General features: G+C 38.6%; 1 protein-coding gene across 3 annotated transcripts in view; it reads right to left on the bottom strand.

Moving 5' to 3' along the window:
* CNTN4 (contactin 4) overlaps positions 1-26561 on the bottom strand; it is a 1043858-nt gene that overhangs the window by 208568 nt on the left and 808729 nt on the right. For all 3 annotated transcript variants that reach the window (XM_069561830.1, XM_069561832.1, XM_069561831.1), the window contains one exon: positions 10928-11125. In XM_069561830.1, the coding sequence (XP_069417931.1) occupies positions 10928-11125 (198 nt within the window). The remainder of the gene's footprint in view (positions 1-10927; positions 11126-26561) is intronic.

Below are 26561 nucleotides of genomic sequence, written 5' to 3' on the forward strand. Positions count from 1 at the left end.
GCCTGCAATGCAGGAGACCTGGGTTCAATCCTTGGCTTCCAGAAAGCTGGATCCTCTGAAAGTAGAGTAGCTATTTATCTGTGCTTGCCTGGGACAGTCCTGATTTATAATAAGTTCTGAAGTAATTTGCTAAGAGTTTCCCATTTGGACAATTAATTATAAATCCACCACCTTTTAGGTGAAAGAAAGCCAACTTTGGTCTTTTTGTGACGAAGTACATTTATATTCTTACTACTAAAAGTTCTCTGTACTTGAACTAAACTCTCCCTCTAATTTGTATACTCTGGTCCTAGTTCAAGTCTTTGGAGCCACAAAGAACAAGCCTTGATGGACAGTCTTTGAGTATTTAAAGATATTATTGTATGGTCAGAGATTAGCAAAGTTAATAATATTTTGTACAAAGAGACAGCAAGGATTTTATTTAGGTTTTGTCAGACACTCAATCTCTGATTCAACTCTGCCATATAGCTAGAAAGTATTCATAGACAATATATAAACAAATAGGCATGGCTATGTTCCAGTAAGATTTTATTCATGAAAATGGTGGTGGGTTGTGTGTGGCTCATGAACTAAGGGTTGGCTAGGCACTGGGCTTAGAAGAAATGAGGAAGATAGCAAAGTTTGAGAGAGTTGACAGAATTAACAAATTATAGAACTAACAAGATTTCACCAAGTTTGCCATGCTCAATCACTTACAAGTAAAATAGAGAATGTGATTAAAAATAAGATATCCGTAACAAGAGTAACACAAATTACAGGTAATCTAGGAGTTAAGTAAAAATACCTAACATTTCTATGGAGAAAAAAAGCAGGCCATGGACAAGATCTGCCTACAGGAGGAAGTTTGCCAACTCATGGTTTAAACAAATACTGTGTCCACTTCCTGGAATTCTTATCCTCCCTGTTAGATGGAAGCTTCAGCTGATTTCCAAGACCAGGCCAGGCTTCCTTACATGCATATCTTGATTATATGTATAATCTCATGGTACCTTCATTGGTCCTGGACAGCTCTGATCAGAGCTGAAGCTTAAATAATCCTGCTTTAATTCTCCATCCACCCTAAATTGGCCCCATTCCTGCCTCAGTCTGTAATTAGGCTCCTAAGCCAGGCCACCATCTAAGAGGACACAGAAAGACTTTTGCATCCCTAGTGACAAGAATACAACTGGCACTCAATGAACATTTCTTGGTTAAGTTCGGTTCACTTCAGTCGCGCAGTCGTGTCCGACTCTTTGCAACCCGATGGACTGTAGCACACCAAGTTTCCCTGTCCATCATCAACTCAGAGCTTACTCAAACACATGTTCATCGAGTCAGTGCTGCCATCCAACCATCTCATCCTCTGTTGTCACCTTCTGCTCCTGCCTTCAATCTTTCCCAGCATCAGGGTCTTTTCCAATGAGTCAGTTCTTCATATCAGGTGGCCAAAGTATTGGAGTTTCAGCTTCAGCATCAGTCCTTCCAATGAATATTCAGGACTGATGTCCTTTAGGATGGACTGTTTGGATCTCTTTGCAGTCCAAGAGACTCTCAAGAGTCTTCTCCAACACCACAGTTCAAAAGCGTCAACTCTTTGGCGCTTAGCTTTGTTTATAGTCCAGCTCTCACACTGATACATGACTACTGGAAAAACCATAGCTTTGACTAGATGGACCTTTGTCAGCAAAGTAATGTCTCTGCTTTTTAATATGCTGTCTAGGTTGGTCATAGATTTTTTGCAAGGAGCAGCATCTGCAGTGATTTTGGAGCCCTCCAAAATAGTCTGTCACTGTTTCCATTGTTTCCCTATTTATTTGCCATGTAGTGATGAAACCAGATGCCATGGTCTTACTTTTCTGAATGTTGAGTTTTAGGCTAACTTTTTAACTCTCCACTTTCACTCTCATCAACAGGCTTTTTAGTTCTTCTTTGCTTTCAGCCATAAAGGGGTGGTGTCATCTGCATATCTGAGGTTATTGATATTTCTCCCAGCAATCTTGATTCCAGCTTGTGCTTCATCCAGCCTGGCACTTCACATGATGCACTCTGCATATGAGTTAAATAAGCAGAGTGACAATATACAGCCTTGACGTACTCCATTCCCAATTTGGAACCAGTCTGTTGTTCCATGTTCAGTTCTAAATGTGGCTTCTTGACCTGCATACAGATTTCTCAGGAGGCAGGTCGGGTAATCTGGTATTCCCATCTCCTTCATAATTTTCCACAGTTTATTGTGATCCACACAGTCAAAGGCTTTGGCATAGTCAATAAAGCAGAAGTAGATGTTTTTCTGGAACTCTCTTGCTCTTTCAATGATCCATTGGATGTTGGCAATTTGATCTCTGGTTCCTCTGCCTTTTCTAAAACCAGCTTGAACATCTGGAAGTTCATGGTTCATGTACTGTTGAAGTCTGGCTTGGAGAATTTTGAGCATTACTCTGCTAAGTGTGTGAGACAAGTACAATTGTGAGGTAATTTGAACATTCTTTGGCATTGCCTTTCTTTGGGATTGGAATGAAAACTGACCTTTTCCAGTCCTGTGGCCACTGCTGAGTTTTCCAAATTTGCTGGCATATTGAGTGCAGCACTTTTACAGCATCATTTTTTAGCGTTTTAAGTAGCTCAACTGGAATTCTATCACCTCCATTAGCTTTGTGTGTAGTGATGCTTCCCAAGCCCCACTTGACTTCGCATTCCAGGAAGTCTGGCTCTAGGTGAGTGATCACACCATCATGGTTACATGGGTCATGAAGATCTTTTAAATATAATTCTTCTGTGCATTTTTCCCACCTCTTGTTAATATCTTCTGCTTCTGTTAGGTCCATACCATTTCTGTCCTTTATTGAGCCCATCTTTGTATGAAATGTTCCCTTGGTATCTCTAATTTTCTTGACAAGATCTCTAGTCTTTCCCATTCTCTTGTTTTCCTCTATTTCTTTGCACTGATCACTGAGGAAGGCTTTATCTCTCCTTGCTATTCTTTGGAACTCTGCATTCAAATTGGCATATCTTTCCTTTTCTCCTTTGCCTTTAGCTTCTCTTCTCAGCTACTTGTAAGGCCTCCTCAGACAACCATTTGGCCTTTTTGGATTTCTTTTTCTTGGAGATGGTCTTGATCACTGCCTCCTGTACAATGTCATGAACTTCCATCCATAGTTCTTCAGGTACTCTGTCTATCAGATCTAATGTCTTGAATCTGTTTGTCACTTCCACTGTATAAGGGAATTTATCATAAGGGATTTTATTTAGGTCATGCCTGAATGGTCTAGTGGTTTTCCCCTACTTTCTTCAATGTAAGTCTGATTTTTTCAATAAGGAGTTCATGATCTGAGCCACAGTCAGCTTCTGGTCTTGTTTTTGCTGACTGTTTAGAGCTTCTCAATCTTTGGCTGCAAAGAATATAATCAGTCTGATTTTGGTATTGACCATCTGGTGATGTCCATGTGTAGAGTCATCTCTTGTGTTGTTGGAAGAGGGTGTTTGCTATGACCAGAGCGTTCTCATGGCAAAACTCTGTTAGCCTTTGCCCTGCTTTATTTTGTGCTCTAAGGCCAAACTTACCTGTTACTCCAGGTATCTCTTGATTTTTCACTGTTGCATTCCAGTCCCCTATAATGAAAGGACATGTTTTTTGGGTGTTAGTTCTAGAAGGTCTTGTAGGTCTTCATAGAACCATTCAACTTCAGCTTCTTCAGCATTAGTGGTTGGGGTATAGACTTGGATTACTGTGATATTGAATGGTTTGCCTTGGAAATGAACAGAGATCATTCTGTCACTTTTGAGATTGCACCCAAGTACTGCATTTCAGATTCTTTTGTTGACTATGAAGGTTACTCTATTTCTTGTAAGGGATCTTGCCCTCAGTAGTAGATATAATGGTCATCTGAGTTAAATTCACCCATTCCAGTCCATTTTATTTCACTGATTCCTAAAATATCAATATTTCTTGGGCAGAGGCATCATCAAATGAATGCCCAGGTCATCTCTATTCTAAGCTGGACATCTCTCCCGTCCTCTTTCATTTGAAATCTCTATCTATAAATGTGTTTCCTGGAACTCAGTTCAATAATTCCAAAAAGAATGAAACTTTAGACCTTTCATTAATTTGTAATTGTCTAAGACTATAGACTCCCAGGGGCTCTGACCACATCTTTTTATTTTATAGTGTCAAACACACAATGGGTACTTAACAGATTGCTTTCTAACTGACTAGTGAAGTGACCATCCACAAGCTTTGGCCCCATGGACCTGTAATGAATCTGACTATGCCTGAGGTCTAGAGCTGACTCCAAGTTCCTAAGTTTGTCAAGGCTTCAAAATATTAAGACACTATTAAATCAGATTAGCAGTGGCAGTTTAGCAAAATATCTCACATCCTTTAGTCATTTAGATGTTTTTCTCACAAAACATGTTTTACACCCAAAGATCCTCAAATGTGATATTAATGCAAGATATGATTGCTATGACAAAACCACAGAAAAGATGTAATTAGAAACGAGAGTTAAATAAAGAAATGTGTTTGAGGATAAACTTTAGATCTTAGGGAATATAAAAATCTTGTGCAAGTCAAGGACACATCTCTGCTTGTTCCCCAGGCAGAAGTTTTGTCCTTCTCAGTCTAAAGTTTAAGTCATCAAAAAGTGTTGTAGATAAAGTTTACAATCAAAAAATGATCGTCTTAATGAGTAGTTTTTTAAATCTGACAGCTAGGCTAATTAAATGGCCTACAATTGAAGAAGATCTATTCAAGAAGACAACATCATGTCTGTTAAGGTTCACTTGAGGATCTAACCCAATTTGGGGCAATATTAGGAAAGTTTACTATGAACAGATGGTAGTATCATAGTGAAGAATACATTACACTACACAGATAACCCAGAATACTCCGGAATATTCTAATTTTCTCTTTCACACTTTTCAGTCATTGATCTTAAACTTGGCAATTTGAAGCAAATGTAGTCTTCTGAGCCACTAGGAGATCTAATGGTCATTGAGGTGAAGGTTCACAAAATGGTCCGTAATGCTCTAGTTTTGCACTAGGATTCATTGTTAGTGCTGGGAAGAAATCTAATCCAATGAACAGCATCTGAGTGTTGAGCTGTGTTTGATACCATGTGGCCCATGCAAATGCTGAGACTGGAATAAAGTAAGGTAGAAAGTTGTGACTGGAATCTCAGAAGAAAACGCAGAAGAACTCTTAGACATAACTTATTACAAATCACTCATTTTTATAGCTAAGAATATTGAGGACAAACGAAGTGACAGGTTTTGTCTCATGTTAGTGGCAGATCTGGGACCACACCCCAGAATCCTATGGCTTTTTTCCTTCTCGATTTTTAGTGCTACCCTTCTGTTCCTGCATCCTAGGTGACACCACAACAAACAAGACAAAGCTGGTTGGCATCGATCATGGACACTCTTAATCCTATGTTCAGCACATCTATTTCTGTCCTACCTTAGGCTGCTCTGAAACTCTAGGCTGCTGAGGTTATCAGCTGGTCTCCTGTCCAGTAGGTTAAAATTTTATGTACACTGAAAACAATAAATGCTTCAGTGCTGAAGCATTCAAAACTTTGCTTTGAATGCAAAGTTTTCATGGCTAATTAAAATAAAGCTTGGGGAAATGGGTCAGGGCTTGGGAAAAAGTGGTCAGCTATTTTGGTTATATTGACAACACCAATTTTTAATAATTTAAATTTACAGTGAAGTATAATAACATTCAAAAAGTGGTTTAAATTTTAACTTCAAAAGACAATATATTTTGTGTATATAGACACATGTATATTTATACACACATATCCTACATGTATAAGTTTATCAATGTATATAAATATGGAAAAGGAGACGGGAAAGAAAGAGACACAGAGAGTGAACTTGAAATTCTAAGATAGGAAAAATCCAGTGTTTCCTATTCCCTAGCAGCTCTTCTATTGAGAGTTCTAATTAGGGATAATATTCAAAAACATTCAACAATCAATGTGCAAAGCAAGGATCCATCAGATACACACTGGGTGTAAACTGTTCAACATTTGCCTTGGTTCTAATAGGCAAACTAAGGAACTGCCAAACCAGTCCCTAGCTAGTCTCAAGGGGAACACAGAAAAAAGGCAAGGAACATACAGTAAGTTTTCTGCATATAAAGTACATAAACAACCTCGCAGACATGATCTCATTTTCCCAAGACTGTCCTAATCTCTGCTAGGATTTTTATTTTTCCATCTTTAGCCATTTTAGAGCAAGTTAGAGGTAATGACTAAAGACGGAAAAAAAGTAGCTATTATGATTATGATATAAATCTATTATTTCTTTCATAGTTATGCTGCTTTGGTATGGGTAGCCCATTACCTTTGTTTATGGAAATAAGAGGTACAATTCTTTGAAATCTGTGTAGGAAGCACATGATAGAGCAAATTCATGGTCATTAATAACTAGCAGTTAGGCTAATATTGATCCATGGACCAGTTTAGTATCTCTGGTAAAAATAATTATGATCTATTTTTCTCAATGAAATATTTTTCTTTCACAGTACCCAAGCAACAGGTGCCCTCTCCCATGAAGAAGTGAAGTCGCTCAGTCGTGTCTGACTCTTTGCGACCCCATGGACTATAGCCTATCAGGCTCCTCCATCCATGGGATTTTGCAGGCAAGAGTGCTGGAGTGGATTGCCATTTCCTTCTCCAGGGGATCTTCCCGACCCAGGGATTGAACCCGGGTCTCCCGCATTGCAGGCAGACGCTTGACCGTCTGAGCCACCAGGGAAGCGATGCCCTCTCCCGTATGATAGGTTATATTGTTGTTACAAGCAAATTTTAAAATACCTAGATAAATAAAAACTCTGGTATAAAATTCTCTCACATTTGTCTAGCTCTCAGTTTTATACTACTTTCTGGAGATGAACACTACACATAACATACAATTATTTAGAATTCCCAAAATAAAAATTTCCAAAATCATAACATAAGTAGGTGAATCTAGAGACCTCAAAAGCTTTTCTGAACCTCAATTAAATAGTATGGTGACTGGGGGTCAAGAATTTTATCCCACTGCTGTTTTGACTTATTTCTTTCATCCTTAGTTTCCTTCTTTCTGGAATAATAAGAATAAGTTGGGGGATCTCGAAGTGCCTTTTAGGTCCAATGAACTGCAGTTATCCCTTTTACCAAACATTAAAAACAAACAAACAAAAAAAACTTTTGAAAAGTTTCTAATCATTGCAGAAAAATGAGAAAGCACAGAGAAGCAGAAAGAAAAAAATTAAGAACTGAACATTTTACTACTAAAAGTTGACTGGTTTAAAGTTTATGACTGTTAGCATTATGGAGAGTTAGATTTCCGTTTTCTCTATCATTATCCACAAACATTTTTAAAACAAGGATAATGCTATCCACTTCCTCTGTATAATCTGTTTTTTAAAAGTATAATTTGTGGAGCATATCTTAGGGAAGTTCTTGACGCCGTACTGCTGTTTTGTCACTGTTCAAAGCACTTTACACATAATTTCACACACAGAGTGAGCTCTGAGGTAGGTACTGCTACCCTCATTTGACTGATGACAACACAGCACAGTGAGGTTGTTCAACTGATGTTCAAGGTCACATCCCTGATAAATGATGGGGCTGAATTCCACTCAGGGAACCCAGCTCACCTCCCCACTACCCTGCTCTACATTTCAGTCATTGATCTGAGATGTAGGAAGGCGGGAGACATGTGAAGAGTGGAGGAAAAAGGAACAGCAAGAACAAAACTCTTGCAGAACCTCAGTGTATCAGGGGTTAGGACCTAAAGAGGGTTAGTGGGATCAACATGGGACACATTGCCCTTGATTTCTAACTGGAACGTGGGTCGACAGGAGTTGTCCACTTTTTTCTGACTCACTGTAATCTTTAAGCCTGGAAACAATCCCAGTCTAGATTGCTCAGCTAAAACTCTAGAAAAAAAATAATAACCTGAGTATTGAGGATATCTAGTTCTTTAAGCTACATTTGTCTACATCTGCACTTCATCAGGGAAATGGTCAGCCATATCAATTAGTGCAGTGCAGGCAACAAGCTCCCTTGCCTTGCTTATTCATATTTCAGAGACAGAAGGAGGATATGAAAATCTGAGTGAGCTTCAGTTACCAAGATGCTTGTGCAAACTCCATACTCACCTTGTGCTTACCAGTCTAAAATACACTCACTACCTACCAGATTGCGTAGAATGATAATTTCATTGATTTTACTCTCACAACATACATTTTCACAAGAATGTCATCTTTATTTTGAAATCTTTTCTTGATTTGTATTTCCCCTTTTTTCTTACCTCCACAAAAGAGGTAATGAAATAATCTATTTTGAGCCTAGTAATGCAGTTTGAGTATCCATTTTATGTACTGCTGCCTAAATGGGAAAGATATATTATAAATTTTCATCAGCAACTCTCACAGAAATTAGGAATGAATGGGCATTAATTGCTGAAGAATGAGATCCTTAGCTTGTTAATTTTGTGATAAAATATTCCCATAAAAAACATTTGTCATCTCTATGAAGATATACTAGGCAAGTCGAGATAAATCCAAAAGATAAGTAGAAGGCAGTGTTTGGCCAGGCTGAGGACTTCCTGTGTTCCTGAAGGTCTGTTCCTTCTTTCTGAAGCAGCTGCTCTGGGTGATGTTTCTCCTGGGCTGTGTCTTAGTGCATCAGAGTCAATATTCGATTATATTGTCTCCTTGACATACCAACTGAACTGAACAGACTGAACAGACATTTTGGCATAAGTGTATTATGGGCAAAGGCCAGAGGGGCTGTATTTTTAAATAATTTTGTACAAAATGTCCCTGAAACATATATGTTGAAACAGAATTTTTATCCTTAGGTCCAGAGAGACAGCACTGATAGCTTCTGAAAGAAATAGATCCTTTGCCTATGTTTCTTGCTAAAATGATGAGATTTCTCAGTTTTATTTAATATAACTCAGCTTAATGCAACATATCCATTTAACATTTGCCATGTGGCAAGCACTGTGCTGGGCCCTTATACCAAACCAGATGAAAGCTGTGGTGTGAGTTTGATCACATGGCATTGGGTGACAAGTAATATGAATAGACCAGATGCATATTATGATAGACAGATGGAATATTATGACAGAGAGACTAAGAAGCACCAAATAATCAATTCTTTCTTTTGCCAGGGGAGAAGTCATGCTTCATAATAAAGACTAAAGTAATTCTGAATTGCACCCTTGGAAACCCATTCAGTAAAACCATTTCAGTAAATGGCATTTCCATCCACTCAGCTGCCATGCTAGAAACCCATGTGTCATCCTTGATTTTCTCTTCCACCACCTCCCACAGCCCAGGTGTTAGCAAGTCCTGGCAGCTCTACCTGCAAATGCTGTCCTGTATCCACAACCTTCTCTTCTCTCCATGCTCACCCACTAATTCAAGCTGCCATCAGTGACTGACTGAATTACAGCAACAGTCTTTAAGTGGACTTCCAGTTTTGACTCTTGCTTTTTTAAAAGTCCACTTGCCACATAGTAGCTAAGCAATCTTTTTTTTTTTTAATACATAACTCTGTTATATAAAATCCTCTATTGGCTTCTCACTGCACTTGAAATAAAATCCAGTCTCCAGCATCAACTCAAACCACCCTCTTCACTGGTCATTATGCTCCATGAGGCTCATATTCTCTTTGCTTTCTGAACATGCCAGTAATTTTATTTCTAGGCCTCAGGGCCTTTGCACATGATGCTAACTCAGTCTGGAATGCTCCTCCCTCTGACTTTCACAGGACCAACTTCTTATCATTTGGGCATCAGTTCATGTCACCCCCTCAGATAGGTTTTGCATGACAACCCTATCTAAATTACTCATTCCACCCCCACAGAGTCTCTGTGTCAGCATACTCCTTTATTTATTACTATCTAAAATAACTGCATTTGGCATTTTGTTTAGGTTTATTTGTTTGTGTTTACCTAAATCCTTTGCAGAACTTAAATGCCATGAGGAGGGGTTTTTGGTTTTTGTTCACTGGCTCCCAGAGTAGTGCTGTCACGTAGCAAGTGCTAAATAAATGTATGTTAAATGCATGAAAAAGTAACTGAATGACTGAAATCCATATTATTTGCCCCAACATTCCACAATTTGGTCTGTGCTTTAAGGATGCTCATACTTTCTCTGCAGAGTTGATTTGAGAAGGCATCCAACAGAGCACAGTTGGCTGGAGCCGGTGAGACAGAGATGGTCTCCTGAAGAAAGCAATATATTTGAAGAAGCTGGAAGGATCAGCGTAAGTTAGTCAAAGGACCAAGAGAATGAAGAGTATTTCAAGGAGAGGGAACAGAATACATAAAAAGACTCACAGTGGGGAAAGGCATGATGTTATTAAAGCCTGGCATACAAATTGGTAAGACTGTCTTCAATAAGCACATGATGAATCACCATACACTGTCATGTCATCCGTCTGAGTAAGTAAGGCGAAATTCATCTACTTTCTTGACATATTCTCACAAAAATGTGGGAACATAAAACTATCTCCAGTAAGACTTGACATTTCTGCATTTCAGTGTGGTTGGAATTATGTCTTCAATACCACACATCCAGAAATTACTTGGATAACTTAAAACTTCCTTCTGGACACTGAAAACTAAATTACATAGAGCTGACTGATAAGCTAATTGATCAACCTTCTACTTCATTTTGTCTGTGTACACAATTTAACTGTGAAGAAACAGACTCACATTGCATTGAGGATGAAATGAGAAATTATATTTCTAGTAAGTCTTGCAAAATGGATTCATGGGTTTATTTCTTACACAAGTGTAGAAAATATAGGTAGTGAATGTAAAAGCATTAAATTTTTCTTAGATGTAATCAAGATAATCAAGCTTTGTGTGCCAATAACATAACTTTCCAAACTCAACCTATGAGCACAAAAAACAGAATTCTGAAATCCCTTAGAAAACTCACCATCGTTTCTCAATATCAGTGGTGTGGGTGGTCCCAGGACTTTTTGGTTTGTCACTGTATTTGTAACCACACAAGTATAATTCCCAACATCTGATTTTTCTACTTTGGCAATATATAGATTCCCAGTCTCTTGAGAAACGAAGCGGCGATTATCCTGATAGGAGGGGTATTCATTGAAAATCCAGGCATAGCTGAGCTCTGAAAGCAAAAGGAATCATCATTATAAACATGTCTTTTATAAGAACTTTACTGTATTCATGAAAGAACTGGTCAAGTTAAAATTCATACTGTTGCCCAATGATCCTTTTTCAGCCTGCTAAATATCAACAGGAAGTAATAACAGTCCCCTAAAGCATTTTATCAGTCTTCCTACCATCAGTCAATAAGATTTTATTTCTATAGAACTAGAAGTTACACTGATCACTGATGGAGAAGTCCAGTCTTTTTAAATCAGGGAATAAGCATTATAGCTCACTAAGCATGGCTAAGCACCATATAATAGTTACAGAGCTAAAGCTCAAACCACAGACACACAGAGTCCACAATCTTGATATACCCTGGAAACTACTTATATCACTCCTTTCATCTTACATGCAATAATCATAATAGTATATCATGATGCAACATACTTACACAGCACTTCATGGCTTCCAGTATAGTTTATATTTTTCCAATAACTGAGAAATTCTGACACAGAGGATCAGACTGTCTAATCCAAACTCAGCCACAGCCAAAGACAGAATAATTCCTGATTCTCAACCCAGTCTTTTCCCAGTGCCTCTTACTATTGATGCATATTCTCACTCCTTTTTCTGCTGAACTCTTTCCCCATTATTTTAGTGAGACGGTGATTTAATATTGTAGCAAATACTCATTAAATATAATACAATGATTAGTTGGCTGGTCCCATAAATGCAAATATGCATTTTTAACACATTATTGACTAGAAATGTATTACAGCCATAGGCATTAGTCTGAAACAATCCCCTGATCAATAATGTGTTAAAAAAATTAGCTGAAAAAATTATTATATCTGTATAAAGTAGCCATCAAAGAACAACCTTTTCACAAATACTTATCCATCCCAGAATGCCAATGGGAGGAATGTAATAGGCAGTCATACTTGAAAATGTTCCTTTGAAAATTCTCATTTTTCTGGAGAATTAGGTGAATGTTTTGTGAATGAGCACATTAACCCATGCTTTCAATTTCAGTAAAGAAACCTAAGTGACAGTGAGTTTAAATGATTTGCTGCAGTGAACTGTTGTGCTCTGAGAAAATCAAACTTCTTTAGCTCCAGGCATTTCATGATTCCTCTCTTTAAAGTGTGATCTTCAGATTTGTTCAAAGCTGGAGAAGTGATATAGCAGCCATGGGCACTGATTAGCCAACATGCCCTGTTTTATTTTCTCAAGTTATTTTGGGCAGGAGGGGGAGCAACTAGATGCAAAGGGAGCCTGTGGTTTCCGAACTAGCTGACTGAGTTCTTGTGTGCTGCTCTTCAATATGATCCTTGGCTAAATTCTAAATGCATGGATTGTCCTTGGAAAATGGCAGAAAGGTCACTTCAGCTTTGTACACAGAATGCTAATTATTGGAAAAGGCACTTTGTTGTTTAATACTTCAATGAGTCCTCAGTTGTAATTGACCTCAATAACTGAATGTGTGACAGGGAACATATTCCATCTTAATGATCCACTGTTTACATACAAAGGAGGGGGTCATGTAAATGGCTTTCCCTTTATCGCTGGATTATAACATTTCTGCATGCATTATTTTAGAGAGATACAATTATGTTTATATGAGAATAGCTAATCATTTTATTTACGCATATGAATGTAATTATAAGTAACCCCATGCTGATGTCAAGAGGATACTCACTGTAAATAAGCAAGCTCTTCCCAGCAAGCTAGTTACTTTCTCAAGAAACTCCAATTTGGGGGAAGGAAAGGCCCCTCTAATAGGTTGTGAAGAAATACAGTGTAATGTAGCAATTTTGCCACAAAAACAGGAGATTCAACAAATAGCAGAGTGCAATGTACTCCTCTCTCAATTTGGCATGTCAGTTTCAGGCAGAGCAAGTAATCACCAAGCCTCTCAAAAATATTCTCATGTGAACAGTGAAGAGAACATTGCCTATCCCGTAATTAATTATAAGAGAGTTTTAGGAATAAATTAAAATATCCAAAGTCACAAGGTATAAGTTAGAAAGTAATTTACCAGCAAAATATTAATCAACCCATATCTCTCCAAGGAGAGTTATAATAACATATATAAACTAAATATATATATATATATATTTATTTTTTTCTGGAGACATTTTTTAGAACTACTGCTGCTGGCTAGTGCCACAAAACTTTCTGAATTTTGTAGAAGATGCATAGTTTGGTAACTAGGAAGTTGCAGGAACCATGGATACCAGGATAAAAGACATTCACTTTGTTATTTTAATTGGAATTAAAAAAAAAAAGACCAGAAGACCAAAAATCAAAACTGTATTCCATAAAGAAAGCCATTTACACACTCTTACTTAGTTTCAACTTAATCCAGCAAATGGGGATAATCACAAATGTGATACAGGCATGTAGTGAGGTTCAAGTTACGTGAAAGTCCTCTGAGTCATAAGGACATCTGAATCACTGAAAGTTAATCATTTTTGTTTGATTATAAGAATTTTGGTTTCACTGCTTTTGTGAGTTACTATACTACTTTAGCAGGAAATGCAGGCAACCATAAACATATTCTGCAGGAATAGAACAGAATAGAATAGAAGTTCTCTACCCTCTACCTATCTCAAATTTAAGAAGTTTATGTGACCAGAAGACTTTGAGAAGAATGGGATTAAATAAGGTTGAATAGATTTTAAAATTTCTCCTTTCAGAACCTGCAAGAGACTTTTAACATGCCAATGTGCCTCAAATTTCTTAGAGACTACTTAAGTCATGCAAACTTACTTGATGTAGAAGTGCCTCCCAACTCCTTCATCCACACACTCTTTTTCTAAAACATCTATGATACATCACAAAATAGAGGTTGGGAAACGCTGAACTAATGAAATTTCAATTCAAGAAACAGTAAGTATAATATAAAAATTATTAGCTCTAATACTTCTGTTCTCAGGAAAGCCATTAAGTTACGTTAAACAACAGAAAACAACAAAATGTTGAATTAAAGTTGTAATAAGTTTCCCCAACTGTAATAGTAATATAATACTGTAACCATTTTCAATGCTGTAGATAAAGGAACAAACCATAGTTCCAAACACAAGTATCAAATGGATTGTACTAAGGATCCTAATTAACATCAGTTCAACATACAACATTCATAAAATACTGTTAGTCCTAAAGTGTGAAGGTCAACCAAAGAATCTCGGCTGGTTCACTGTTGAGATCATGTTGAGCTAAATGCTGAGACCCTTGAAGGCGGAAAATTTCTAAACATGATATTAATTAATTTTTATTTATCTATTTTTTCTTCACAGCAAATAGCATTACCTGGAATATTGTAATTTTATTTGTCCATAAATATTAGGAAGGGGCATGAATAATATAATGTAATGATAATGCAGACATCGAAGTAGGAAAAAATGTGTAGTAAGGATAAAAATTACCCAACAGATCACTTCTTTCTTCATTTTAAAGATATGAAAGAAGAACAAAGCTGAAGGTATCACACTCAAAAATTTCAAACTACACTACAAAGCTGCAGTAATTAAAACAGTTTGGCATTAGCACAGAAACAGGCACATGTATCAATGAAACAGAATAAAGAACCCAGCTATAAACCTATACAAGTATGATCAGCTAACTTACTGCAAAGGTGCCAAGAACATACCGCAGCAGCCACACGCAAAAGAATGAAACCGGATGGCTACCTGGTACTATACACAAACGTTAACTCAAAATAGATGAAAGATTTGCATTAATATCTGAAACCATAAACTCCTACAAGAAAAAAAAAGGGGCAGCAAGGTCCCTGACATGGGTCTTGGAGATGATTTTTTGAATCTGACACCAAAAACTAAAATAAGCAGGTGGGACTACATCAAACTAAAAAAACACAAATAAACAGAAAAATTGCACAGTGAATGAAACCATCAATAAAATGAAAAGGCAACCTATTGAACAGAAGAGAATATTTGCAAATCATATATAAGATATAGTGTTAATATTCAAAATATGAAGAACTCCTACAGCTTATCAGCATTAAAAAAAAGAAAGAAAAAAGCTGATTAAAAAATGTGGGCAGAAGATCTGAATGGACATTTTTCCAAAGAAGACATATATCAATATAACTAAGTATCAGGAGGATGCAAATCAAAACCACAATGAGATATTATCTCACACCTGTCAGACTGGTTATTATCAAAAAGACAGCAAATAACAAGCAATGGTGAGGACACAGAGAAAAGGGAAAGCTTGTGCACTGTTGCTGGGAGTGTAAATCAGTACAGCCACTAAGGGAAACAGTATGGAAATTCTTCAAAAGATTAAAATGGAATTTCCATATCATCCAGCAATTCCACTTCAGGGTATTTACCTGAAAAAACCTAAAACAGTAACTTGAAGAAATATCTGCACTCTCATGTTCACTGCAGGATCATTTAAAATAGCCAAGATACAGAAACAACCTAAGCGTCCATTGGTGGATGAAAGGATAAACAAATCATATGTAAATATAACAATACATATACATACATACACATACACACAGAGAGAATGGAATATTATTCAGCCATTGCAAATAATTGAATCTTGCCATTTGGAACAATGTGCATAGACCTTGAGGACATTATGCTGAGTGAAACAAGTAAGACAAAGAAATACAAATCTCATATGATCTCACTTATATGTGGACTCTAAAAATTAGACCAACAAACCAAGTTGTGGGTAGGATGAACAGATCGGCAGTTGTCAGCGGGGGCTGATAGACTGGGATAAATGGGCATTAAAAAGGCAAAAAATAAATTTGTAAAATCTTAAAACTCCCTAGAAATTCTAATACCTCAACAGAAAGATAGCTATCATTTAGAATATATTTTCAATTCTAACCTATATGCCTGTAGGTTTTCATGATTTTAACCATAGCATAAATGTTGTTAAAAAAAAAAAAAACCAACAACCATTCATGTCTCTACAAATGACTAATTTCATTCCTTTTTATGGCTGAGTACTATGCCATTGTATATATATACCATTACTTCTTTATCTGTTCCTCAGCTGATGGACATCTTATAGACTTTAAGTAAGTCAGAAAGAGAAATTAGAAATATTGCATATTAATACATATACCTGGAATCTGAAAAAAAAAAGCTGAAAAAAATTGATATAGGTGATCTTATTTATAAAGAAGAAAGACACAGGCACAGAGAACAAACATTCGGATGCCAAGAGGGAAAGGGGGAGTAGGATGAAGTGGGAGATTGGGGTTGACATATACACACTACTGCGTGTAAAAGAGATAACTAATAAGAGCCGACTGCACAGCACAGGGAACTCAGTGCTCTGTGGGGACCTAAATGGGAAGGAAATCCAAAGAAGAGGGGATGCCTGTATATGTATAGCTGATTCAGTTTGCTGTACAGCAGAAACAAAAACAACATTGTAAACCAACAATATACTCCAATAAAAATTAAATTAATTAATAAATTAAGAAACCCAACAACCAAACAACACCTACGACAATTCTAAGGCCTAGAGAAGGTGAGACTGGAGAGTCAGAAACTAGCAAAGCACACTGTATCTTAGGCCTTCTAGCTACATTCCCCTTCCATTTGCTTAGTCACTCATCAAGTCCAACTCTCTGCGATTGCATGGACTGCAGCCCGCCAGGCTCCTCTGTCCATGGAATTCTCCAGGCAAGAAATACTGGAGTGGGTTGCCATTTCCTTCTCCACGGCATCTTCCTGACCCGGGGACTGAACTCCAGTCTCCTGCATTGGCAGGTGGATTCTTTATAATCTGAGACACCAAGGAAGCTCCCCCTTCCACTGCTGCCTCCTGGAAGCAGTAACTTTTGAAATTTAAAAGTAAAGAGTTAGTGTTATATGACTCACCAAATGATGCCATTTTCCCCTAAGAACTAAAGTCTATTTTTATCAGAGCAAAACATTAATTCATTGGGTTGCGTGAAATGCTATTCATATTCTGAAAAAATAAAGCCAAGTTAATAAAACAAAATAAACTCTTATATGCTGCAAAAAATATATCCTATTCAGTGTGATTTCCTTAGGGACTTACATGCAATATTTATCCTTATTCAAACTTGACAGATTTCTTTTGATAAGTTTTCATACACTAATTGCTCTGGAAGTGACAGACAGTTCCTGTCCCATTGGCAATTTGTATCAACTGGGTAAACAGATACTTGGAATATAATATTTAATAGATTGGGAAGTTTCTGATGCTCAACTGAAAAATAATGAGACTGGTCAGAATGTGATAGCTATTAAGGCAGAAGGACCTAGTGATGGTTTTCTAACTTGTAGCATCTAAATCTTTGGGGAATTAACTATGAAATAACACTCTCTTAATTGGTTCCTTTTCCCTATCTTTGGGCCAACAGCAAAGGGTATTTGGCTATTATTTTTAAGAGAAGACATCAATCAATTTTCAAATTCAGGTACTCATTGAGCAAATTAAGCCTCTGATTAGAGGCCTCAGGATGAATGCTTTTGATCTTGATGCTGTCTAATTTATCTCTAAAGTTGTATTATACTTCATGACATTCTGAGTCATGTCCCAAGGGACAGCAAAAATGTCAGTTTTCAAAGATCCCTTTCTTAGTCCTCAAAGTTTTAAATCTGAAAGGGATCTAAGACCAACCCCTGCAATTTTACAGATCAGGAAGCTGAAGTCTAGAGAAATTACATGCCTGGATCACAGTCACACATTTGCTAAGTGGGATGAAAGGGGATGATGGGCTGGCTGCCATATTCAGAAGACCTGGTTCGTTAGACAGCTATATGTCACTCTCAGAATTTAATTTGGAGCTAGAAGAGATCAGTTTTCCTTATCTGCCATTTAAATAGTATAACTAGATGACCTCTAAGTTTCTTCCAGCATTAAAATCCCATAATTCTAAAAGTATGCCATCAAATACAACATCTTATGTCAACAAATGAAGAAAGCAGGATCCAAAGAGATCCAGTAACTTGCTAGGATTCAAACAGGTAGTCTATTGACAGATAAAGAAGAACTTTTATACACATACACACACACAGATACACACTTATATTTGAGTCAAGTGGTATTGTGTAGAAAGATAACAGAATTGGCAGTCAGGAGACCTGGATTCTAGTCCTTGCGTCACAGCCAGTTTGGGCTTTGATCAATTTTTCAGCAGCATGAGAGCCTCCTGATCTTTTTTTTCTGTGTTTTTTTTTTTTTCCCCAGCAGCATTGTGCAACATGTAGGATCTTAATTCCCCAACTAGAGCCAGGGATTGGGCATGTACCTCCTATCCTGGAAGGCACAGTCTTAATCACTTGGAGGGTCAAGGAAGTCCCAAGCTTCCTGATCTTCAGATAGTTTTATATACACCTATAGGCTTCCCTGGTGGCTGAGATGGTAAAGAATCTGCCTGCATTGTGGGAGACCTGTGTTCAATTCCTGAGTTAGGAAGATCCCCTAGAGAAGAAAATGGCTACCCATTCCAGTATTCTTGCCTGTAGAATCCCAGGGAGAGAGGAGCCTGGCAGTCCATGGGGTTGCAAAGAGTTGGACACGACTGAGCAACTAATGCTATCACTTTCTTCTTCTTTTTTAACACACACATCTATCCTACTTTTTGCAGTCTTGTGAGGTGGAATTTAAATTGAGATATGATTCTAGGCAAGTAGATACGAAAAAATATATTATTTTAAATGATTATACAATTGAAATATGTTTGAGGAATGCAGTTATTGGTTTATTGGTTGGCCAAACATTCACCCATCATTAACCATTTACGAAAGCATGAAGTTCACCCCTAGAATGGAGAGCAGCTAGAAAGACAGGGATTTAAATCTGAGAGTAGTCTGTATGGGTAAAGGGACAGAGAGCATCCCCATGGAAAGATCACTGGATTTGGTGTCAAGAAACAAAGAGACCACATCTTAGCTACAGTGCTCATCAGCTAGAAAGTCATTTCTACAACTCAGTTTTCCTATCTGAAAAATAGGGATATAAAAAGAACACCTGCCTGCTAGGTAGACATCAACTAGGTTAAGTCAATTTTAAAAAACAGATATTGCTGGGGTGTTTTGTTCTGTTTATTTTTGCTTATAAACTGATTGCTAAGTCATTTGTCTTCCTTTGACCTAAGGAGAAGGGAGACATTACAAATTGTCAGTGATCTAATTCATTCCAGAAAAAAAAAATAAGAACTGAATGAGGAACCTTAAACACAAAGCAGCACGATTATGCGCCATAGACAGGCAGGGAAAGAGTCTAGAAGAAGAATGTGTTTTTGTAATATTGAAGCAAGATCCCAAGGGGTGGACAGGATTCTGAATTCTGAAAGCTGAAGCCTCTGAATGATTACTCTAACACTAAGACACTAAACAATCAACAGAAGTATATTTGAATGGCACTTAGTCATGTATGGATGTGAGAGTTGGACTGTGAAGAAGGCTGAGGGCCAAATAATTGATGCTTTTGAACTGTGGTGTTGGAGAAGACTCTTGAGAGTCCCTTGGACTGCAAGGAGATCCAACCAGTCCATTCTGAAGGAGATCAGCCCTGGGATTTCTTTGGAAGGAATGATGCTGAAGCTGAAACTCCAGTACTTTGGCCACCTCGTGCGAAGAGTTGACTACTTGGAAAAGACTCTGATGCTGGGAGGGACTGGGAGCAGGAGGAGAAGGGGACGACAGAGGATGAGATGGCTGGATGGCATCACTGACTCAATGGACATGAGTCTGAGTGAACTCCGGGAGTTGGTGATGGACAGGGAGGCCTGGCGTGCTGTGATTCATGGGGTCGCAAAGAGTCGGACACGACTGAGTGACTGAACTGAACTGAACTTGGCAAACAGGAGCAGAGGGGAGATGTCTAAGAGAAGTTGAAATCACATGGCTGGGATAGGACAGATATGGTAATTCTATTAATTAGAACATGGACTTATGGGTGTTAGAATTTGAATGGTTCTATGAAGACCTACAAGAACTTTTAGAAATAACACCCAAAAAAGATGGCCTTTTTATTATACGGGACTGGAATGAAAAAGTAGGAAGTCAAGAAACACCTGAAGTAACAGGAAAATTTGGCCTTGGAGTACAGAATGAAGCAGGGCCAAGGCTAACAGAGTTTTGCCAATAAAATGCACTGGTCATAGCAAACACCCACTTCCAACAACACAAGAGAAGATACTACAAATGGACATCATTAGATGGTCAACACTGACATCAGATTGATTATATTCTTTGCAGCCAGCAATGGAGAAGCTCTATACAGTCAGCAAAAACAAGACTGGGAGCTGACTGTGGCTCAGATCATTAACTCCTATTTGCCAAATTCAGACTTAAATTGAATAAAGTGGGGAAAACCACTAGACCATTTAGGTATGACCTAAATCAAATCCCTTATGATTATACAGTGGGAATAAGAAATAGATTTAAGGGACTAGATATGACAGACAGAGTGCCTGATGAACTATGGAAGGAGGTTCGTGACACTGTACAGGAGACAGAGATCAAGACCATCCCCAAGAAAAAGAAATTCAAAAAAGCAAAGAAATGCAAAAAAGCTATTTGTAAGACTGTCTGAGGAGGCCTTACAAATAGCTGTGAAAAGAAGAGAAGCAAAAAGCAAAGGAGAAAAGGAAAGATATATCCATTTGAATGCAGAGTTCCGAAGAATAGCAAGGAGAGATAAGAAAGCCTTCCTCAGTGATCAGTGCAAAGAAATAGAGGGAAAACAATAGAAAGGGAAAGACTAGAGATCTCATGAAGAAAATTAGAGATACTAAGGGAACATTTCACACAAAGATGGGCACAATAAAGGACAGATATGGTATGGACCATATTAAGAAGATATTAAGATATTAAGAAGATATTAAGATATTAAGAAGATATTAAGAAGAGGTGGCAAGAATACACAGAAGAACTATACAAAAAAGATCTTCATGACCCAGATAATCACAACGGTGTGATCACTCACCTAGAGCCAGACATCCTGGAATGTAAAGTCAAGTGGGCCTTAGAAAGCATCACTACGAACAAAGCTAGTGGAGGTGATGGAATTCCAGTTGAGCTATTTCAAATCCTAAAAGATGATGCTGTGAAAGTGCTGCACTCAATATGCCAACAAGTTTGGAAAACTCAGCAGTGGACATAGGACTGGAAAAGGTCAGATTTCGTTCCAACACCAAACAAAAGCAATGCCAAAGAATGTTCAAACTACTGCACAATTGCACTCATCTCACACGATAGTAAAGTAATGCTCAAAATTCTCCAAGCCAGGCTTCAGCAATATGTGAACCGCAAACTTCCAGATGTTTAAGCTGGTTTTAGAAAAGGCAGAGGAACCAGAGATCAAATTGCCAACATCCTCTGGATCATGGAAAAAGCAAGAGAGTTCCAGAAAAATATCTATTTCTGCTTTATTGACTATACCAAAGCCTTTGACTGTGTGGATCACAATAAACTGTGGAAAATTCTGAAAGAGAAGGGAATACCAGACCACCTGACCTGCCTCTTGAGAAACCTGAATGCAGGTCAGGAAGCAACAGTTAGAACTGGACATGGAACAACAGACTGGTTCCAAATTGGAAAAGGAGTACGTCAAGGCTGTATATTGTCACCCTGCTTATTTAACTTCTATGCAGAGTACATCATGAGAAACGCTGGACTGGAAGAAGCACAAGCTGGAATCAAGATTGCCAGGAGAAATGTCAATAACCTCATATATGCAGATGACACCATCCTTATGGCAGAAAGTGAAGAGGAACTAAAAAGCCTCTTGATGAAACTGAAAGAGAAGAGTGAAAAAGTTGGCTTAAAGCTCTACATTCAGAAAACTAAGGTCATGGCATCCAGTCCCATTACTTCATGGCAAATAGATGGGGAAACAGTGGAAACAGTGGCTGACTTTATATTTTTGGGTTCCAAAATCACTGCAGATGATGACTGCAGACACGAAATTAAAAGACTCTTACTCCTTGGATGGAAAGTTATGACAAATCTAGGTAGCACATTAAAAAGCAGAGACATTCCTTTGTCAACAATGGTCCATCTAGTCAAGGCTGTGGTTTTTCCAGTAGTCATGTATGGATGTCAGAGTGGACTATAAAGAAACCTGAGTGACAAAGAATTGATGCTTTTGAACTGTTGTTTTAGAGAAGACTTTTGAGAGTCCCTTGGACTGCAAGGAGATCCAACCAGTCCAACCTAAAGGAGATCAGTCCTGGGTGTTCATTGGAAGGACTGATGCTGAAGCTGAAACTTCAATACTTTGGCCACCTGATGTGAAGAGCTGACTCATCTGAAAAGACCCTGATGCTGGGAAAGATTGAAAGTGGGAGGAGAAGGGGACGACAGAGGATGAGATGGTTGGATGGCATCACCGAGTCAATGGAGATGAGTTTGGGTAAACTCCAGGAGTTGGTGATGGACAGGGAGGCCCGGTGTGTTGCAGTCCATGGGATTGCAAAGGGTCAAACACGACTGAGTTGCTGAACTGAACTGAACACCTATATTGGCCACAGCCCTTGACAACTTAGGGTGCTACATTGCTCTGGCTAAAAGGACCCCCATGATCGATGCTCTGGGGCCCAGAGAACTTGGTTTAGACAGGTGCTCATCATCAAGCAGGACCTCCCAGGTTCAGACACTATTTCCATTATTCATTAGGCTGAGAGGAGTACGGATGGCATGTACCTATCATTTGGACCAGCACCTGCCACACCTCCTCCCATGGCAGACACTGAGAATTGACCATGCCAGACAGGTTCACACAGGCCTCAGGCTGTTGCCTCCAATCAATTCATGTTGGCACATGAAGTCAAACCTTTTTACCATCTTTGCAAAAGAGATATAGGGGAAATGAAATGGTGACCACGTGAGGCAAGAATTAGATAAGACCCAGTGCTAAAATGCATTCAAACCTGTGCCAAGCATTTCTATAAATAAGCCTCCTGACTAAGCCTTCTGACCACTTGCTGCATTCAATGATATTTTTAGAATATGCTCTTCACTAGCTCAGATGTAGCAGTGGAGGTGTGGGAAGGAAGATGGAAAAAAGAGTATTTTACAGTTATGTGTACAGCTCTTGATATTGCTCTTGTGTATGGCTTACAATATCATCCATCTTATGGGTGACTTCTTGTTGTTTACGTCTATTTTATTAGGATATTGGACATTTTTCTGATTATACATTTTCTTTAAGTATTCATAGGTGAAAATTTAGGCATGTAACTTAATTTAACACATTGTTTCAACAACAACAACAAAAAAAGCCAGAAATGAGTGTATGATTATAAGAGTATTTGTATAAATCATACACATTTAAAGGTAAATGGAAAGGTTTGGACAAAATCTTGTATTTTGCAGTGGATTACTAGGGTATGTGCCCACATACCCAGAGGCAGATAGCTAACTCTCCTGTGTTCTCAGTAATGGATCAGTAAAAAAGTCTGAGAAATAATGCCTAGGCCTGGAGTCAGCAAATTTGCATACTTCAAGGGAAGAGGCCATGTGATTTTTAGAAGACAAGCATCCTTTCTGTTAGCATGTTCAGACTTTTGAGTATAGGCAGGAAAGTGGTGCCAGATGAGGTGCATTTAGCTGACACAAGTGCGTGTGTCCTTTATGGCTTCATCTGCTTTCAGTTCAGTTCAGTTCATTTCAGTTGCTCAGCTGTGTCTGACTCTTTGCAAACCCATGGACAGCAGCAAGCCAGGCCTCCCTGTCCAATACCAACTCCCGGAGTTTACCCAAACTCATCTCCATTGAGTCGATGATGCCATCCAACCATCTCATCCTCTGTTGTCCCCTTCCCCTCCTGCCCTCAATCTTTCCCAGCATCAGGGTCTTTTCAGATGAGTCAGCTCTTTGCATCAGGTGGCCAAAGTATTGGAGTTTCAGATTTAGCATCAGTCCTTCCAATGAACACTCAGGATTGATCTCCCTTAGGATGGAGTGGGTGGATCTCCTTGCAGTCCAAGGGACTCTCAAGAGTCTTCTCTAACACCACAGTTCAAAAGCATCAATTCTTCGGTGCTCAGCATTCTTTATGGTCCAGCTCTCACATCCATACATGACTACAGGAAAAACCATAGCCTTGAGTAGACAGACCTTTGTTGGCAAAGTCATATCTCTGCTTTTCAATATGCTGTCTAGGTTGGTCATGGGGCTTCCTTGGTGGCTCAGAGAGTAAAGAATCTGCCTGCAATGCAGGAGACCTAGGTTCAATTTCTGGGTTGGGAAGATCCCCTGGAGAAGGAAATGGTAATCCACTCCACTATTCTTGCCTGGAAAATACCATGGACAGAGGAGCTTGGCGGGCTACAGAACATTTGGTTGCAAAGAGTTGGGCACGACTGAGAGACTAACACACTAGGTTGGTCTTAACTTTCTTTTCAAGGAGTAAATGTCTTTTAATTTCATGGCTGCAATCACCATCTGCAGTGATTTTTGGAGCCCCCCAAAATAAAGTCTCACACTGTTTCCACTGTTTCCCCATCTATTTCCCATGAAGTAATGGGACCGGATGCCATGATCTTCATTTTCTGAATGTTGAGCTTTAAGCCAACTTTTTCACTCTCCACTTTCACTTTCATCAAGAGGCTTTTTAGTTCCTCTTCACTTTCTGCCATAAGGATGGTGTCATCTGCATATATGAGGTTATTGATATTTCTCCCGGCAACCTTGATTCCAGCTTGTGTTTCTTCCAGTCCAGTGTTTCTCATGATGTACTCTGCATAGAAGTTAAATAAGCAGGGTGACAATATACAGCCTTGACGTACTCCTTTTCCAATTTGGAACCAGTCTGTTGTTCCATGTCCAGTTCTAACTGTTGCTTCCTGACCTGCATATAGGTTTCTCAAGAGGCAGGTCAGGTGGTCTGGTATTCCCTTCTCTTTAAGAATTTTCCACAGTTTATTGTAATCCACACAGTCAAAGGCTTTGGTATAGTCAATAAAGCAGAAATAGATGTTTTTCTGGAACTCTCTTGCTCTTTCAATGATCCATTGGATGTTGGCAATTTGATCTCTGGTTCCTCTGCCTTTTCTAAAACCAGCTTGAACATCTGGAATTTTACAGTTCACTTATTGCTGAAGCCTGGCTTGGAGAATTTTGAGCATTATTTTACTATCGTGTGAGATGAGTGCAATTGTGCAGTAGTTTGAGCATTCTTTGGCATTGCCTTTCTTTGGGAGTGGAATGAAAACTGACCTTTTCCAGTCCTATGTCCACTGCTGTGTTTTCTAAACTTGCTGGGATATTGAATGCAGCACTTTCACAGCATCATCTGTAAGGATTTGAAATAGCTCAACTGGAATTCCATCACCCCCACTAGCTTTGTTTGTAGTGAGGCTTCCTATTGCCCACTTGACTTCACATTCCCGGATGTCTGGCTCTCAGTGAGTGATCACACCATAGTGCTTATCTTGGTCTTGAAGATCTTTTTTGTACAGTTCTTCTCTATTCTTGCCACCTCTTATTAATATCTTCTGCTTCTGTTAGGTCCATACCATTTCTGTCCTTTATTGAGCCCATCTTTGCATGAAATGTTCCCTTGGTATCTCTAATTTTCTTGAAGAGACCTCTAGTCTTTCCCATGCTGTTGTTTGCCTCTATTTCTTTGCATTGATAGCTGAAGAAGGCTTTCTTATCTCTCCTTGCTATTCTTTGGAACTCTGCATTCAGATGCTTATATCTTTCCTTTTCTCCTTTGCTTTTTGCTTCTCTTCTTTTTACAGCTATTTGTAAGGCCTTCTCAGACAGCTATTTTGCTTTTTTTGCATTTCTTTTCCATGGGGATGGTCTTGATCCCTGTCTCCTGTACAGTGTCTCAAACCTCAGTCCATAGTTCATCAGGCACTCTATCTATCAGATCTAGTCCCTTAAATCTATTTCTCACTTCCACTGTATAATCATAAGGGATTTGATTTAGGTCATACTTGAGTGGTCTAGTGGCTTTCCCTACTTTCTTCAATTTAAGTCTGAATTTGGCAATAAGGAGTTCATGATCTGAGCCATAGTCAGCTCCTGGTCTTGTTTTTGTTGACTGTATAGAGTATCTCCATCTTTGGCTGCAAAGAACATAATCAATCTGATTTCGTTGTTGACCATCTGGTGATGTCCACATGTAGTCTTCTCTTGTGTTGTTGGAAGAGGGTGTTTACTCTGACCAGTGCATTTTCTTGGCAAAACTCTACTAGTCTTTGCCCTGCTTCATTCCGTATTCCAAGGCCAAATTTGCCTGTTACTCCAGGTGTTTCTTGACTTCCTACTTTTGCATTCCAGTCCCCTATAATGAAGAGGACATCTTTTTTGGGTGTTCTATTTGCTAAAGAACATTCATTTTGGGATTTCCCTGGAGGTCCAGTGAGTGGTTAAGAATCTCCCTTCTAATGCAGAGAATGCGGATTCTATCCCTGGTTGGGAAACTAAGATCCCACATGCCTTGGGGCAACTAAACGCATGCACTGC

The sequence above is a fragment of the Ovis canadensis genome, chromosome 19, assembly GCF_042477335.2.
Source record: "Ovis canadensis isolate MfBH-ARS-UI-01 breed Bighorn chromosome 19, ARS-UI_OviCan_v2, whole genome shotgun sequence".
Lineage (NCBI taxonomy): Eukaryota > Metazoa > Chordata > Mammalia > Artiodactyla > Bovidae > Ovis > Ovis canadensis.